Source organism: Rhamphochromis longiceps, linkage group LG5 (genome assembly GCF_057381845.1).
Source record: "Rhamphochromis longiceps isolate RC_006_pf linkage group LG5, R_longiceps_female_GT1.1, whole genome shotgun sequence".
Lineage (NCBI taxonomy): Eukaryota > Metazoa > Chordata > Actinopteri > Cichliformes > Cichlidae > Rhamphochromis > Rhamphochromis longiceps.
In genome coordinates this window covers 34,772,695-34,790,369 of record NC_140561.1, presented here as the reverse complement: position 1 = coordinate 34,790,369, position 17,675 = coordinate 34,772,695, and the positions used below count along the sequence as shown (strand labels likewise).

The 17,675-nt window shown below is 37.1% G+C and overlaps 2 protein-coding genes across 2 annotated transcripts in view; both read right to left on the bottom strand.

The window, feature by feature from the left end:
* LOC146670440 (N-acetyltransferase 8-like) overlaps positions 1–17,675 on the bottom strand; it is an 850,360-nt gene that overhangs the window by 615,466 nt on the left and 217,219 nt on the right. The gene's annotated exons all lie outside the window — the stretch shown is intronic.
* On the bottom strand, positions 1,944–10,341 carry LOC146670455 (uncharacterized). Its single transcript, XM_085407422.1, has 8 exons — positions 10,278–10,341; positions 9,151–9,269; positions 8,880–9,068; positions 6,409–6,552; positions 5,318–6,319; positions 3,699–3,857; positions 3,156–3,251; positions 1,944–3,076 (listed from the first exon to the last, which is right to left on the bottom strand). Exons 4-8 carry the CDS (start codon positions 6,409–6,411, stop codon positions 2,756–2,758), a joined length of 1,581 nt encoding a protein of 526 aa, XP_085263548.1. The 5' UTR covers positions 6,412–6,552; positions 8,880–9,068; positions 9,151–9,269; positions 10,278–10,341; the 3' UTR covers positions 1,944–2,755.

Genomic DNA, 17,675 nt, shown 5'->3' with positions numbered 1-17,675 from the left:
TCAACTGGGTCTTACAGTTGACAAATATCATTTACATTTTCCTGATCCTTTGCCAGAATAAACTTTTCTTTATTTATATTAATTATATTTTGTTTGTTAATCACATTTTAATCAACTTAAAATATGGAGTATTAATGTGACCCATAAAATTAAACACATTTGCTACAAAGGTAGCTGGGTTGCTTAGTTTTGGCATTTCATTTATAAGAACATCAAAAAGGAGTACAACAGTTTGGCATTTTATGCAAGTGCTGGTCAGATTCAATTGTCAGAGCAGGAGTTCTGCAGAGAAAAATCCAAAAAAAGACCAGATGTGGGATCATGAAGGTGAAGTACTTCATTTGCACATCTGCTGCTTGCCTGGTAACTGCAGAATGGCAATCAGAGGGTCTATGTGGTTACTAGATTTAAAAAATAAGTCATTATGGTTCATTTGAGATGAATAAAGAGGGGCGCACACTGTCAAGAACTGAAAAACAACCTGAAACCAATCTAAACATTTACTATGTATTTTCTGTAGCAATGCCTAATTGCAAGGACCAATTAAGAATAAATCCTGAGAAAATAAAGAAGGCGCACAATCCATCAAACCGTACTATCAAGAGATCGCTTGATAAGTTGCCCTGCCTAATCTAGTCAACATGGTAATTTTTCAGATTTCATCAATTTCCTAAATAACACCCAGTGTTTTCAATGGAGAACCAGCAACAGTGATTGCATTGAAATCCAAATTCTTCCCCTTCTGTGAGTGCCTTCTGTCTGAAAAACAGTTCATTAATAGACTTTCTCTAAAACTATATTTTTCTTACATTTTTTAAAACCAAATATTATGCTTAGTTTTCTTTTCCAATCAGACAGTATAATTATTTAAAGTTTCCATTTGTAATTTACACAGCACACATCCTAAAACATATTTCCATCTGTATTTGTAGATAAACAAAAATCCCATCAGTCTTTGCTTTTTAAGCCCAGAGTTATATTCTAGCTGACAGATTCACGGGAGATTTTCTTTGGAACCTGTGCTTTCACCATCAACCACAGAATGTGAACCAACAACCCTGGACAAGGAGTAAATTGCATCAGATGCTATCATCAATCACTATCTGTTGGCAACATGTCTTATAAACTTACTAGAGCCAAGGAGCTGTAGTTGGCTGGATTGTGTTGTATCTCAGTCACACAGGTCTCCTCAGAAAGTCTTGTGTGACGGGCCATGAAAGCTCTCATTGACAGACCTTCTGTGCTTCTAGGATTTTCAATTTAGAATTAAAAAGAACAACAAAGAAGCAACTAAATGCTGTGAAATTGTGATGGTTGTTAGTTGGGGGGGGCATTTTGGAACACAAATTTTGGGGTTGTAGTCAGTCTTTCACACTGGCAGTCTCAGTATTTTTAAACTGTGATGGCATGGGGTGTACGATAACTGACCGTTAGCTCAGAAAACAGTGGGCAGAGTTTTCCAGCACTTGTGCAGCATGGTGTGCCTTAATACAGATAATACTGCATTACATGAAAAGCAGAACGGCACAAGGGTCTAAAATCTGAAAGCGATTCTCCAAAGCCACAGCTTGTTTTATAAGACAATGGTGGGTGTCCGTACATTGGGTTACCTTATAATTTCCTGTTTGTTTTATTTTGGAATTCTTGGCCTGCTTACACTGTTGTCTGTTTTGCTTCCTTCTTGTTAGTTTTTCCTTCGTTATGATTCGATGCCCACCTGTGAGTCACCTGTGTGGTGCTACACTGTGTTAAAAAAAAAAAAAAAAAAAAAACGTTGCTAAAACTTAACTCAAGGCAACCGACTGCATTTACGTTTTTAGGTTCTGATGGATAACTTATAATTTCAAGTTTAGGAGATAAGTTGCTTTAGCTAATGTTTTTGTGTTGACAAAATTAATTGTCGTCCTTTTTCTCAACTCATATTTTATTGTTTTTGCAACGTATTTCCTAAAGTTTACACAACATATTTTTTTTGTTTTGCCAATCAATTTCCTAAAGTTTAGAAAAAGTATCTTTCATAGTTTTCATGAGGTGCTCCCTGTTGTACCAATGAATGTTTACACAGTTGATTTTCAAATAACTTTGTGTTCAAACACAACTGCACCACTGACAATGTTGACTTTTGAGATCAGCCATTTTTAACATACTGACAACATTCAGCCACAAATAAAGTCCTTCCAAAAACACAAAAAAAAAATTTTGTAACAAATGTTACTCATCCAATTTTAAAGGTGGTGTTGTCAGACAGAATATCAAACCTATCTTGATAGATAGTCACTAACAAACAGATTCAAAACATCAGATGGCAGGATGTGAACAACTTCTATCTGGTTTCCATACAGCAAACAACTTTCAAACAAATGTTTCCGCCACTTGTCTTTTAATAGTAATGGTATCAACACTCCAATTTCCTGTGAAGTTCAGTATCGCGCCACATTGGTTATAAAACTAGTACAAATGTACCTAAAACCAGATTATAAATTTTTTTAAAACAGCTCAAGTTAGAATAAAACCTTTCAACATCTTATAATAACATGTTAGACATGAAATCTGCAATCAGCCATGCAAGCTACATTAGGTAAAGTTAGAACAGAAGACATTGATTCAGAACTTTCTGCACCATACCGTTTTCTTAAAGACAGAAATTAACTTTTTTCAGAGCAACTTGCCATGAAACCCAAAAACTGTAAATCAAAACAAATTGCCATTCTGTTTTACACAAGTTGCATTTGAGTTGAACATGTTGTCAAATAGGTTAGACTTTGGTTAAGAGCTTTGTTTTGAAGCTTCTTATCCTCTGGGAACAGGTAGATGTCAACTCCATAAAAATGTGTTGCACAGCTTCAAATGTGTACTTGAGTTCTTTGGGAAACTCCATGTTGAGCCCATAAAGTAGGCCAAACAAGTAGGCAAAGGCAGTGGGAAGGTCTGGCAGATCATCAAGAATAATGTCCTCTTCCAAAACAATGGCAGTGTTGACCACTGTGGACTGCGAGTTGGGTCCCACGTAGTCCTCCAGAACAGTGAGGATGCCCACCGTAACACCTCGGGTTGCCCTCTCAACTGGATCTGTATCCTATGCAAAATAAAAAAACAACAGTACATATAAGTCTCTGAAAACCAAAAATGAAGATTGAGTAGATTTGCATACTCACCAGACATGTTAAGAAGAGTTTGGTCTCGTCGTCGCGAACAAATATCGGTAACCCTTCCAAACTGATGGTTCGTCGATGCTGGACTATGTTTGAGACCTAAAACAAGGAAATCAAATAAGACTCAGTCTCATTTATAAACCTACCATTTTGTTTTTAAAAACACATTAAGTGTTGTTGCTCAAAATACAGCCTTAAGAAATAAGATGTTGAAATGAGTTATTACAGATAATTGGTCATGTTTTTGTCAGTTTTTTTTATTTATTTATTTTTTAAGTAATTTTGATGTGCAACAAATGTAGCACACTTATTACAACATTTATAACAAAAAGTGCCATGAGTGGGATGAGAGTTGAACTGTCTGTCATGACCTGCAATCTGCCAAACACAGCGCTGCTTGTTAGCTTATAATCCCATTCAGGACACACTTTTTGAAAACTAACAATTTTTACATCAATTTAGTAAATATTTAATAAAGTATCTTTCGTTACAGTGGGAACTTCAGGTTCCTCATAAACCAGACACAAATACATTTTTATATATTACCTGTTCATCAAACTTCTGCAACAGGGAATCCATGTCATTGCGGAAAGCAGCTTTTCTAATTCGATACAGCTTAATCAGCCGAAGTGAGTAAGTGTCGAGGGCAGTCATGAAGGTCCCCATGAGATCCTTGGTGGTAATGCGTGAGAATTCCACACAAATCTACAAAGCAACAAAAAAAAAAAAAATAGAAAAAAACTTTTAAAGGTACATTATATAAAAATCACATTGTTTTCAAATTTGGTTAAAAGAGCTTAATTTCAAAACATTTAGTTAGTCTCGGTTGATCTATTGGTCAGGCCTTGATTGGATTTTTTTTCTTTTAGTGGTAGTGGTGGTACAAATTATAACTGACGTATTAAAAAAAACAACAAGAAAAATCTGATCGGCAGATTTTACAGTAAGTCTATAGAATACCTAATCAAATGTTGATAAGACAAAATAATGGTTTCAATTGTTACAGGATGCATTGCAGAAAAGAAATAAATCAATAAATTGTATTTTAAATTCATTGAAAAAATTCCATTAATTTTATAGTTATGTAAGAATGAAGTAAGAATAACATCCTGTGGTCAAATTTGTATACTTTCATAACACGTAAGTGACTTTCTCAATCCTGTTCTGTGAGTTTCATGGCTGTTGCCTGCTAAGGGTCAGCACCAAAAGATTCTAGATGCCCAGTGAAGACAAGTCATTGCGGCGACCGTGGTTCAGGGGGTTGGGAAGCTCATCTGTAACCGGAAGGATGCTGGTTCTATCCCCAGCTCTCTCTGTCCTGGTCGTTGTGTCCTTGGGCAAGACCCTTTACCCTACCGCTTACTGGTGTTGGCCAGAGGGGCCAGTGGTGCGATATGGCAGCGTCACTTCTGTCAGTCTACCCCAGGGCAGCTGTGGCTACAACTGTGGTTTCCCTGCACCGATGTGTGAGAGAGAGTGAGTGAGTGAGTGAGTGAGTAGTGGAATTGTAAAGCGCTTTGGGTGCCCAGAGAAGAGCGAAATAAAAGCAATCCGTTATTATACACAGTAAGTTGACAAGTAAATAGATTTCACTTCAATAGAGTTGTTGGTAATACCAAAATTAGCTTCATATTTTTAGAGCCAAGTATTTTTTTATATTTTACCACTAGCATTGTTAGCTCAACGGTAGCCTTCAACCTTTTCTACAAGATATTGGAGTGATACAAACAGATGCTTCTCAAGGGCACAAGAAATGGAGCTCACGTTCATTTACTCACCCAGACAAGTTTCGAGGCATTTGGAGTTGTTCAGAAGGAATTTTAAAGGTCCTATATCATGTAAAATCAACTTTTTGGAGCTTTTAAACACATTTTAATGTTATTTCCTTAGATTAAAAACCCTCCAGAGTGGTTTTTGGCTTAATTCAGGCATTTCTTAGTTGTCTCAGTGAATCCTTTCCCCATAACCGTGGCTCAGCTCTCTCTTGCAAAACGACTGACTCGTAACATTGGGATTAAAATTTCTTTCTAACAACTCCAAATGCCTTGAAATTTTTCTGGGTGAATAAATGAACGTTTTCCATTCTAGAAATAAGACCACACTGGGGAAAAAGGGAAGAAAAAAAAATGGAAGTTTTCCTTTAAATATTTAAGAGATTATCTTACCTGTTCTTTCAAGAAGAGAGCTGGCCATCTGAGCTGCATTTCCTTGACCAAGGGCTGCATCTCCACAACTTCTTTCCTCCTGAGAGAGAATGTGATGTCCATCTTTTGGGTGATGAGTGCCATGTTCTTATCCCTCTTCTTCATTTCATCTTCCAAAATGCATCTTTCATTTTCAAGAGACTCATCATTGTAGTTTTCTGGGCCATCAGGGATAAAGTTGACTTCACCTCGCTTTGGTTTCTTTAAGGAAAATCTATTTGAGCAACTGTCATCTTCTTCCCCTCTTCTTTTTCGATTGACTGCAACTACACTACATCCAGCTTGACTTAGCTTGGAACGGTAGTTGCCAAGCTTGAACTTAATGCTTGTTGCCCAACCATCATATCCTGTGCCATTGCCAGGCTCTTTGAGGCAGGGATGTTTGGAAACTAGCTCCTGTGCAACAGATGTTATTTCATTCTTGTCAGGGTACGCTTTGATTGCAAACATTTCTTGTGCCAGCTTGTCTAGAATTTCCATCTTGATGTCTCTTGTTACACTTAAATTTGCCCCTGCTTTCTTATATACCTCATTGCCCTTGTGAAGTTTTAACGCTACATCATAGGAAAAGGTTGGGAAAGGAAATGGATTTGGCCACTGTGAAGTGCTACGCATGTAGGTCTTTGTGGATGAGGATGGGCTGAAAGAAGATGCTGAACTCACACTGGCTGTATCAATAGATGAGATAGCGCTATGATCAGATGGAGTCTGTGGTGGCGAGGCTGATGCATTTTCCTCCCAAATGAGGTGCAACACTGCCCGTCCAGCAGGTAGCTCCTTAATATCCATCAGGTTGCAAAGTGCGTTCCCAAAATCTGGGTCTTCATATTGTATTGCAAAGTCACCTTCAAGTCCAAGCTTTGCTTGTAGTTCATCTTGAAGCTGCTTCACAGATTCTGGAACAGTGGACAGTTGGATTTTTCTGATAAGTTTTGGACTGACGTGGACTCGCAGTAACAGGGCCTGTGAAGACAAACCAAAAAAGGGCGCAATTCTAAATAATTGACAAATTCAAAGTAATCAACTGAAAACTATTTAAGAATAATACATACCATCACTTTCAATGCAGGAGGCACGTAACAGGTGTCACCATCAGTTGTCCATCTACGCAGTATTCAGCTAAAGGGTGGTAATCATTCAAATCTTCTGGGTCAAGTATTTCCAGATCTTTGTAGCTGCTGTCAAGCCGATATGATCTGTAGTGTTCCATAAACCAAGAGGAGAGCTTTGTAGCAACAAATGACACTTTCCCAGAGTCTACCAAAATGTTCAGTATCTTGTAGAATTCAGGTAGTCCACTCAGTTGTCCTGATGAAATGATCATGCCTTTAACATACTGGGTCCCATACAGATAAACACATTTAGCAAATGACACAGCTTTTACCTGTGGATATTTCAGTTTCAAGCACTTCTGAAGATTTTCATTCAAGAAACAGATGTCAACTGTGTCAATATTATCAACATGCACACTTGGTTTAAAAAGACTGTGACCATCTAAGAAGTATGCCATCATTTGTTGATGCTTTGAAGAAAGTGTTAGTAGTATATTCTTAAAGCATTGGACATCATGCACAGTTTTCTTGAAAAAGTTGTGCTTGGATTCAAATCGAATAGTCCACAAATCAACTAAGGGACCAAAACAACGCACAAGATGACTATAATGTTCAATATAGTGGTGTTTTGGCTTCAAATTAAAATCAGGAAAAGTCTCTATTAGTAATCGTCGATGATCCAATATTTTGGTGTCCAAGTATGACAATATTTCTTCTGATAGAGTTGTCGAGACAACAATTTCAACAAGCTCCTTAAGGTCCATCAATACTTCCCATGATGGCTCATGTTCTGGTATACGGGTCCCAATGATAAAAGGCAGCAAATGCAAAAGTGTCCAGTTTTCATGTCCATTGCCACTCACTCTTCCTGTTCCAAAACTGGCTTTTGTAATTTGTTGTGGCTTGTTGAGCTTATCAGAGAATTTATATGGAAATGATTTTATACGTTTGTTTAGTCCTTCAAATGTAATAAAACCCTTTCTGATTAAATCTTGAAGACAAACAATTCCACAGGGACAACACCTTCAAAGAAATCATGTAATATATCTGGAGGAAATCCAGTGACTGGATGAAAATAGGACAACGCACTTAAGGCACAGGAACCTTTGACACCACACACACTTTGTCTTTGACCATCCTCAAGCTCTTCTAGAAAAATGTTATGCTGTTCCACAGTTCTTAATGGAAATTCTGTAGGATCAAGAGCTGCAATCTGATGTTTATCAATACTACAAAATCGACAAAATTTGTCGACATTAAAGGACTCCAAAAAGCCTGCAAGGCTGTGAGCCCCAAGGTTATCTGCACAGACACAAAATACAGTTCCCTTTAAAAAACTATTTAAAGATTCAACATACACCCCTGTGCTTTCAAGACATTTTAAATCCTCAATGAGTGGATAAAGAAAAGCATCATACCCAAACTGTTTAACGTCTACACTTTTACCAAGAAGAGCAAGCTGTATTGAGTGTAATGTAGAACGAAACCTTGCAGATAAGTTGAGTACAACCCAATAGACAGCAGTTATTTTATGAATTTTTCGAGATGTTCCTAAAGGGTTGCATATTTCAAAGTCGTCAATATACAAAGCTAAACTAATGCAAGTATCTTGCAATCCTAAAAGCTTGTTGTTTTTGAAATACTGCCCATCTCTAAATGATCTGTAACCTTCACTAATTTCTTTATCAAATGCTAACTTTTCAAAGAAACTTTTCTCTTTCAATAAGTTCTCCAAGACCTGGTTTACTGAGACATAAACAAATGTATTTCTAGTTCTCGCTTTGTAGATGTACTCTGTAGGCTCAATTACATGAAAATTATTCTTGAAATAAATATTTCTCTTGTAATCAGTAGATAATGCACCTTTTGGTTCTGTTGAGATAATTAATGGGTTGGTTTTGAAAAGTGCATCATTTATATTTTTAATTACATCATCATCTGCCTCAATTTTCTGTTCAGCAAGCACCTGTTTGATTCTTTGAAATGAATGAACCTGAGAAAATTTTAAAATGTCACTAATTTCCTCAATAATTCTCTGCAAAGCACTTTTAGAAACATGTAACAATGTTTGCATGCATAGAAAAAGTCTAGCTATTTTATGTTCAAGACATTGGTAATCTACAAACTCATTGTCCTCTTTATCACTTGATGCTACACCTGAACCACTTGGTAATGTCTCTGGCTCCTGAGAGGTATTTAAGGATTTATCAGGGGAGCTACTTTCACTAGGACATGCATTTGCATGAGAAATCAGTCTAATACAGTTTTTTATATCTTTTGAGTTTTTGTGCTTTCTGCTTGTGTGACGTAAAGGTTGATAAATTGTTGGTAGCATAGTCACATTTTTGGAAAGGACAGGATACAGTCTGATTTTTTTTTTAAGTGCCTTAAAATATGTGAAATAAATGTATGCTGTGAGCAGTTTTCCTTAAATTCACAAAAATCACAAAAAAAATGTTGAGATCTCCTGCCTTTTCTTTGCCCTGTTGTGTGATCTGCTGAGGTGAGACTTCAATGCCCCTCGTGTCCTGAACGAACAGACGCAGTCACTGTAAACACAGGGCAAATGAAATCCTCTTCTATGTCGTAGCTGGTGATGTCTTAAGAGTACTTCTTGGCTTGAACAGACAAAAGAGCAGAACTGGCACTGCATACAAAAGCTATAATGAGAAGAGAGGAGAGGACAGTGTCAACAATTCAAAAGAAACCTGAATTAATCTCAAATTACCAAAGTTACATTACCTGATAATGTGTTTGGGGCGGGGAGCAGGCACTCCTGTTCTGATTCCTCTCCTTACCAACTCCTCATCAGTCCCTCATAAATCAGGACAAGCAGTGGTCTGGAGTTGGCTTTTAATTCTCTAAATAAATAAAAATAGCAATTAGTTTTAAAATAAAATGCCAGCTTCCTGACATTACTTAAGAATTTTTTTCTCCTGTCCTAATTTTTTTGGCTCACTAAAGTGAGCTGATTCTGCCTTGTAAAATGCCATGTGAAACACAGTAAAACAAATAATTTACAAAACATACATTACATCAAATGTTTAATTTATTTAATTTATTATTAACAAATTGTATTCTACATGGAATGCACCAACAGTATACTGGGATGTATTATGTAAGCAAAGGATAATTTTGTGTGATTGGTTTTACAACTTAGAATGACAAACATTGGATTGAGAGTATGAGTGGGATAAAACTCCTGAAGCATCTGTTTAAATTATCAGTGCATTTATTAATGGTGCTCCATAAATAAACCAAAACAATGTTGTTTTGTGCATAACAAAAAGCTCACAATTGTGCAGTCAAAATGTAAAATAAAAGATGCTGAGCATAATAACAAAGACAGATTTTGCAGCTGCTCTGTTTCCAAGTTCTACTGCGCAACTGACAGCCTGGAGTTTGAAATCCTCTTTGTAACCGTGTCTCTTACAGGTGCCATTTATGGTCCTTACACACATAATATGGTAATATTACGTTGAAGCAGAGTACATATCACTCTGCGAGGCTCCTCGGTAGCCGTAATGCTCCAACAATCCATCAAGCAGTGCAGCTTCATAGCTTACCAAAGTCGTACCAAAACATTTGACATATTTTTTTAAGCTGTGTACCACATAAAATTGGTTCGAGGTCAGTAAGCACAACCAGAATTCATACATAAGGCAGACTGTCGATTTTTGAGATGAAAGGATTTTAGGCCGTGCGTCAACGCATTAGCCCGGTTAGCTCACTAACGCCACCCAGCCCCACGCACGGGGTGATCCGCGGTAACTAGTTAACGGAGATTTGCCCCGTTAATGCAGTTATGGCATTGACTTTACGCTGACAGCACTAAAATAGTAATCTTCAAATGTTTTCTTTTTACCGACCAGCTCCTCTTTGATAGCTGCCGTGTCCATCTTGTCGTTGCCTGCAGGTGAAGCGATGGGGGAGGGGGAGTTGTGTTCAGTGAAGGAGAGAGGCGGAGTAACACAGCGTAGAGACAAAAGTGGACGAAAGAGAGGCAAACTTGCGGCTCCACGAGTATAATTATAATGTAACATAGACTATATCGATATAAACGATATTGTCACATCTCATATTTCATTTAGTTCATTTAGTGGAGCTCGCTGGCCATGAGGACTCCACCACCCCGTTCACACAGAAACTAAAGCACACATTTTATTGGCTAAATGTGATTCGAACAAATTAAGACATAGGCGCCCCCGAATTTTATTTTATTTTATTTAAATAGCGGCGGGGGGTTGCTGCCGTTGGTCATGAGTGAGCCAGCCTATTTTGTTTCGTTAGGTGGTATGGCGGCCACAGACTGCACTTCATGAAATACGCATAGGGGGTGTCGCGGAGGCTTGTCAGATATGAGCGCGCCTCTTTAGTAGCGAAGTTTGTCGGATTTTCATTGTTTTGTGACATGGCACGTAGTTTGTGACATGGAATCTTAAATGATATAGTAAACACATACCCATAAGCCACAAGGCCTCTTAGCCAAGAAAGTAATGCTATGCTAAGTTTCGGAAAAATACGAAGAACTTCAGTTGTGATATTTCTAAAAGACAAATTGAGACTGTTCAAACATATACTGTCTGATATAATAAAAGAAACATTACTTGCCTTTAGAAACTTGAGATGAACGATCTATCCAGCTCCTGGTATAAAAAGCCTCACGTTCTCATTAAGGCAGACGGCCAGGTGGCTTTCAGTCCTTGCAAAAGCGCAAAGTAGACCCCGTAGCATCCAAAAATATGAGATGCGCATGCGTACTCAGGCACAGAAAGGCGCCAATAGCTTCAACTCATGTAAAACTTGAATTCATTCATTTTGCCAGCAATAAATTTCATCTGAGACCAACTTTTGCTCCAAAACGTTAAATGATTAGTTGAAACCCTTAATGTATTTGAGTTTATGGGCCAACTGAACTTTTATTGTTGAATTGTGAAAGAAATGACTGTAAGCTCAACAACTGCAAGTTTGATTTTTTACAGTGTACCTGTGTCCAATTTATCATGTCTTTGTTTTGGCGATGACTTCTTACTGCAGGCAATGCCATCTAAGCCCAACAAACCCAGAATATCCTTCTGCTATCCAACTTCACTTACTCACTACTTTCACTAGCAACATCAGTCAGGCTAAGCGGTCACACAAGCTGCACAACACTGTTCATCAACTCAATAAGTTAACCCAGGGTTCCACAGTCTCACATGAAAGGGGTAATGTTGTCTGACCAATCAACAGTGTTCGTCAAGTTACTTGAAAAAAGTAATCAGTAACTAATTATTGATTACTTCCCCAAAAAAGTAATCCAGTTACTTTACTGATTACTTATTTTCAAAAGTAATTAATTACTTAGTTACTTAGTTACTTTTTAAAAACACGATTTACAACCTGAACAGGTGATAAAGCGATAGATCTTTCAGCCCAATTCTACTTTTTCTACATAATCCATCATACAAAATGTAATCAAATGGAAAGGTCCCTTTTTAAAACTTGTTTTATTAGTTTTAATCTTTTAACTTTATGCATCAAGCAAAAATTTTATTATATGCAACATTCTCTGACTGGAAGAAATTTGTTTAATATTTAAACCTATTTTCTGCACATTCCAGCACATAAAATAATTTTTTCTGTGTGTGTTTACACTCACTCTTTCAAATAGATGCAAGTAAAACACAGCAGAAAATAAATAAAGTCAAAGAATAGCGGTCCCTTTTGCTCTATTTTCACCTGTAAAGCAGGAGTAGGGTAGGCGGAGGTTTACCCTGGTGCAGGTGTGCGAAAGTCCGCGGTGATCTGAAAATGATGTGCCAGGAGTTGTGCCGTTCTCGGCCGCATCAGTGACCCTCGAGCTCCAGGCTAGCTATCGAGCTGGTAGGTAGCAGACGTCTCCGAAAACGTCGAAGCACTTTTGCAAATATGCGATATCTTGATAAACCGAGCAGATATTTGATGTTTACACAGCTACTTTCTCGCCTGAAAATATGTTAAAAGTTTATTTTGTGACCCAGAAAGATTAGTATGAGTAATTTTAAAACTTAGTAGCGGCCGCCATTGTTGGAAACTGGAGTTTGGCTGGGCCGCGCTATGAATTCTGGGATATGGTAGGCCACGAAGGACACACCCGACCCATCCTTCAAATTTGGGGAAAAGGAGGACGCATTTGTCGGCTGCATTCGGAGGAGTCTACGAATTTGGACAGCCTTCGGCGCGTCGCAGTGACGTAATCGGTCTACAAATGCAGCCTCAGGAGGATGCAGCCCATGAATTTGAACACGACCGATATATTGTCCGTTGTTGATCTGCACACAGCTGTTGTCACGAACGTCGCACTTGCTTACGTCACTGTCATGAGACATTCTCGCAAAAAATCACGGTTTTAGTAATGCAGTAAAGCAGCGTTCCTACGGGAAAGTAACGGTAATCTAATTACCGTTTTTGCAATAGTAATCCCTTACTTTACTCGTTTCCTGAAAAAAGTAATCGGATTACAGTAACGCGTTACTGCCCATCTCTGCCAATCAACCAACCAAGGTCTATTGAGCAGAACAGCTGATTTTACTAAGGAAGATAAAATTATATTATGAGAAAAATGTGAATATGAGGTAAATAAATAATGCAGGCAGAAAGCAACAGCAGCATTAGAACGTGATTGCATGTGAGGGGAGATGTGCTGTACAGCAGTATAGTAATAAAAGCACTCACACACAGATATTCTCAAGTAAGCCTGGAAAAGCCCTACCATATTCAAAGCCACTAAGGAAATGCTAGCTGGATACAGATCTAATATTAAGACAGATATGAAAGATTAAAGTAAGTTAATGTTTATGTGTGCATAAGACTTTACTAGTCTTGTTTTGCTTTTGTTTTGTTTTCTCAGCCTCAGTTGTATTAACCGTGTGAGAGAAAGAATAATTATAAAAATGTAATTCCAAACACATACTTTACTTCCAAATGAAATATGAAACATAAACAGGTGGTCTGTTTGATAATCATGTATTAAGGCTTGTAAAACAGGGGGTTTGGGGGTGGGGAGTGGAATAAGGCTCTTTGTATTTCTGGACAAACATCTGAGGAATCTATCTGGATTGATGACATGATCTTCCAAAGAGCTGATTGGTCAGTAGGCAGTGATTTCTTATTTCATGATCGCTTATCAAAAACTTAACATAAATAACATAAATGATCATAATGCAATAAATTCCAGTATTCTTGTTATCATTTTCAGTTCACATTCCACTTAATATAGTATTCATTCTTACAGCATTCACCAGACTACCATGCTTTAACAGGCATTAAGTGAGTAGTCATATGGAGACATCGCAATCAATCACTCCTCAAAGAAGTCCATAGAATTCCATAATTTCAAAGATGATGGTTGTTTCCCCCCAAAAAACAATCAGCAGTCAGATCATGAAATATGTAAACCAGTCGTGTTGTTGCACTGATTCATATGCAAATACATAAATGATAAATTGATGATATGACATGAATGATAAAGGTCATGATGAACTACGTGGCCGAATCTTCTTGATATAATAGTACAGACGTTGTTAGCTGTACTGTACTGCAGAAATGAGCATGGCTTTTGTTTCAAGTGCTCTGGTTGGAAAAGTTAATAATACTGTTTAACCTGAAGTACTGTCAAAGCATAGATCACAAGTAAAAAGCTTTTCAAAGCTTATTCTGGGCAAAAGTCAACAATCCTATTAGTCTTTTTTTATGTGGTGATATCCATTTAAATGTTAGAATATAGATGTCTTGTCTCTATTTTTTGTACTGTCCATCATTTCATTTCACTCAGGCTGACTGCTCCTTACATTTGTGATAGCTTGGGTTCATAAATATCTTACACTGTTACTTCTTTCTTCCTACACTCATTCATAATAAATTACTTACAGTGCTTGTGAAAAGAAGTATATACTGTATAGGTGTGCATGTTTATTTAGGTTTTGTGGTATTCAGCCAAAATATTTGTTATAAGAAATGTGTTTCTTAGCATCCGTTCATATGCAGCAGCTATTTCATTCATTCATAACAATCACGTCACATCAACTTTTTACATAATATGTTTATTTCTTCTCTTTTCTCTGATTTATTTCCTATATAATCTAGCTTTTTCATGTCCTTTGTCTCACATTTGTCAAATTTAAATAAAAAAAGAAGTGGTGAATGCCCATTTAAATGTTATAAAAAAACACTGCCAATATACACAAAGCCCTGTCACTTTAATCTTTTGCATTTCTGCAACACATAAAAAGCATTCTGTTAGAGGTTAGGTGATAAGTTTGTATCTAAACATCTTACTTTTTTCTGTCATATGCAAAGAGATGTTATTTTGAATAGCCTGCATTATCATTTAACCTTGTGTCTACGTCATAACAATTCAAATCCTTCATCTTGTATCATCACTTATGGAAAAATACTTTTTTCCATTAAGTTCTCTGCTTTAAAGAATAACAGCAGCATTCCTTTTAATCAATCTGACTTAAAAGCCCTTCACAGCACAAAAACAGCTACCCATAAGCTCACTAATGATCTACTGGCTGCCAGTGTTGAGGATTGTTCTATTTTAATCCCTCTTGATCTTAGCACATCCTTTGATACAGCTGATTGCTCCATTTTGCTTGACAAAAAATGAGCTGACACCATGGGCCCAGCGTTCATACATAAATCACTGAGAGGTCTTTCTTTCTCTGTGGTTTTGGTCAATACATTTTCATTTTTGCTTCTCACAAGTCAGGTGTTCACAAAGGTTTGATTCTAAATTGTTAATAAAATAAATACCTGATATCATGAATTCATCAATCATAGACAAATTTTAATTAAGAGCATTTATCATAATCATGTCATTTGACAAGGAAAAATCCCAACAATTCATTAATTCTAGTTTTTGAGCATTTTGTGTCACTTTTATTTTGGTCTTGAAATAAATTCACCAAGGTTGTCCACACGCTCACTTTCGGTGAAATGAGGCTGAGTTCAGCAGTTACTACCTGCTCCACATTGTTACCCTGAAAGGATCAATATCCAATTCAGGCTACACTTGCTTTTGCAATAACCACCTTACAGACTGAATCACTTGTCCTAAAAAATCTGTCGCACCTCCACTGGCTTTGTCTGCGTCTGTCTGGCCTAATGAGATGTCTCTATGACAACGCCCACGCGTGCCAACATCGCCACTTTCACCATCCTTTCACCATCGTCACAGTGTCTGCATTAATCAGATGCAGCAATAATGCTTCATCGTATGCATCCATGATGAAAATTGCGCTTTTCTTCCAAGTATTAATATATAAAACGGTCAGAAATTAGATGTAAACATGCTGTGACTAAGGGCAGGTAAAATATATCTGCATTTGTGTAGCTCATCTTATGATTCTGTTTTTGCTTTAGGCAGGGATGATACAGATGAATTCATAAAGGGAAAACAAACAACTCAGTATTCTGTATATTTATCCATAGGAACTAATTTTGGTCAAAATTAAATGACTTGTCAAACTGTAGCAAATTGCACTGCAGATGAGAGCCAATTTAGGGCTATGATGAAGAATTATTTGAGCACTTTTTAACACAATTTTTAAATTATAGAACAAAGTGAAAATGTCACACTGTATGTGGTTAAAATGATAATGGCGCTATGAAATTATGCTAATTGACTATCTGAGCTATAGAAATATAAATGGTAAAAGCTCTATTTTAATGTGAGCGGATTTGCAGAATGTCTTTAGCATTTACATATTTACACACCAGCTGTCATTTAGGGCACCTGTCTGCCAGGAAGAGCAACTTGATGTTCAGCCCCTTACCCAGTAACATTGAACTGATCAACCTACTAATAAGCTGAGGTAGGTTAATGGTTATTACCTTTGTTATTAGCACTAAACCTCTTGTGTTTTTCTTTTTTTTGCTCACAGCTGCCTGCAAATCCATTACATGCTATATGCAGAAGAAGGGGTGGAATACCTTTGGTATTTTAATCATTGGCACAGGTGATACATAAAATATCAACCAGCTTCCTGTTGTGTAGGTACTTTTATTACAGCTGATTGTTTAGATAGAATTTTTTATTCTTTTTGTAAATCTCAAATGTCAATGTAAATGTAAAATTTAAAGTTGCAATAAGCACCCATAGCTTAAAAGACTTTCTTAAATTACTCAGCAGCTGAGGTGATGTAATACACATCCATCATGTGCCTCAAAAATTACACCAACTTACTTCAGATAAGCACTTGCTCGAACTTTCTACCAATATGAATCTACATATTTGCATATCATGCTTTTTTGATTGGCCATTGGACTCGTTTTGCCTAGCAGCACAGCCTTCCAGCAGCAGCTAGCCAACTACACACAACACAACTTCAACACAGAAGTTTAAATGAAATCAGGTGAGATCTGGTTGACATTAACAAGCAAGCCAAGAATGTTTAAATAAGACCACAGAATAGAGTGCAAGGATAAAACGTTTTCTTTAAAAAAAAACTAAAATACTCATCCATCCATTCATTGATTCATTTTCTTAAGCTTATCCAACACTTTGAATGCTGCTTATTACTTTTTTAGTATAAAAGGAGTTCAGTGAGCATAATAACTTCCAGCAACTATTCTTTATTTTGACATCTTGCTGTCTTGCAGGGAGCCAACACTCATAACATGGAGGGTTGCTATGAGCTTGGCTTTCTGCCTGCAGACAATACTAATGTGACAGTGTCTACTTGTATGAGTCAGTTTTTCTTCTAACTGTATTAGTTTTACATGTCATTTAATGTAGTTGGTTCTTGAATGACTGCAGAAAAGGTTTGTTAAAACACCATACTCAAAGGTTAATCTGTTCCTGAGCCCATCGTTTGAAAAATATGAAAAGAAAAGCCAAAGGTCAGCAGCATGGGGATGTAAATATTAGTTTCTTAAGTCAGTTTTCCAGCAACAGACACAGCAATGGGACAGGTGACAAATCCTTGTATGACCAAGTATTTTGACCTGGTGCAATGCAGCACAGAAGAGGCATCAGTGACCACAGGAGGGAGACAGACCGTTACATGTTAGCCGTATACGTACATTCACTTACAGTAAGGAGAAAGTTTTTACTCAGGTTAACATCACAGTTTAACATAGTTGAACAAATATTACTATGTACTATAATGATATATTACCACAACTATCCCATCCATTTAATGCTGCAATGTAGTCACAAAGACTGTAACTGTTAATGCTATAAAAAAAATTATTACACATACTGTGCTGCTCGCTCTACACTAAAACACATATTTATGTGT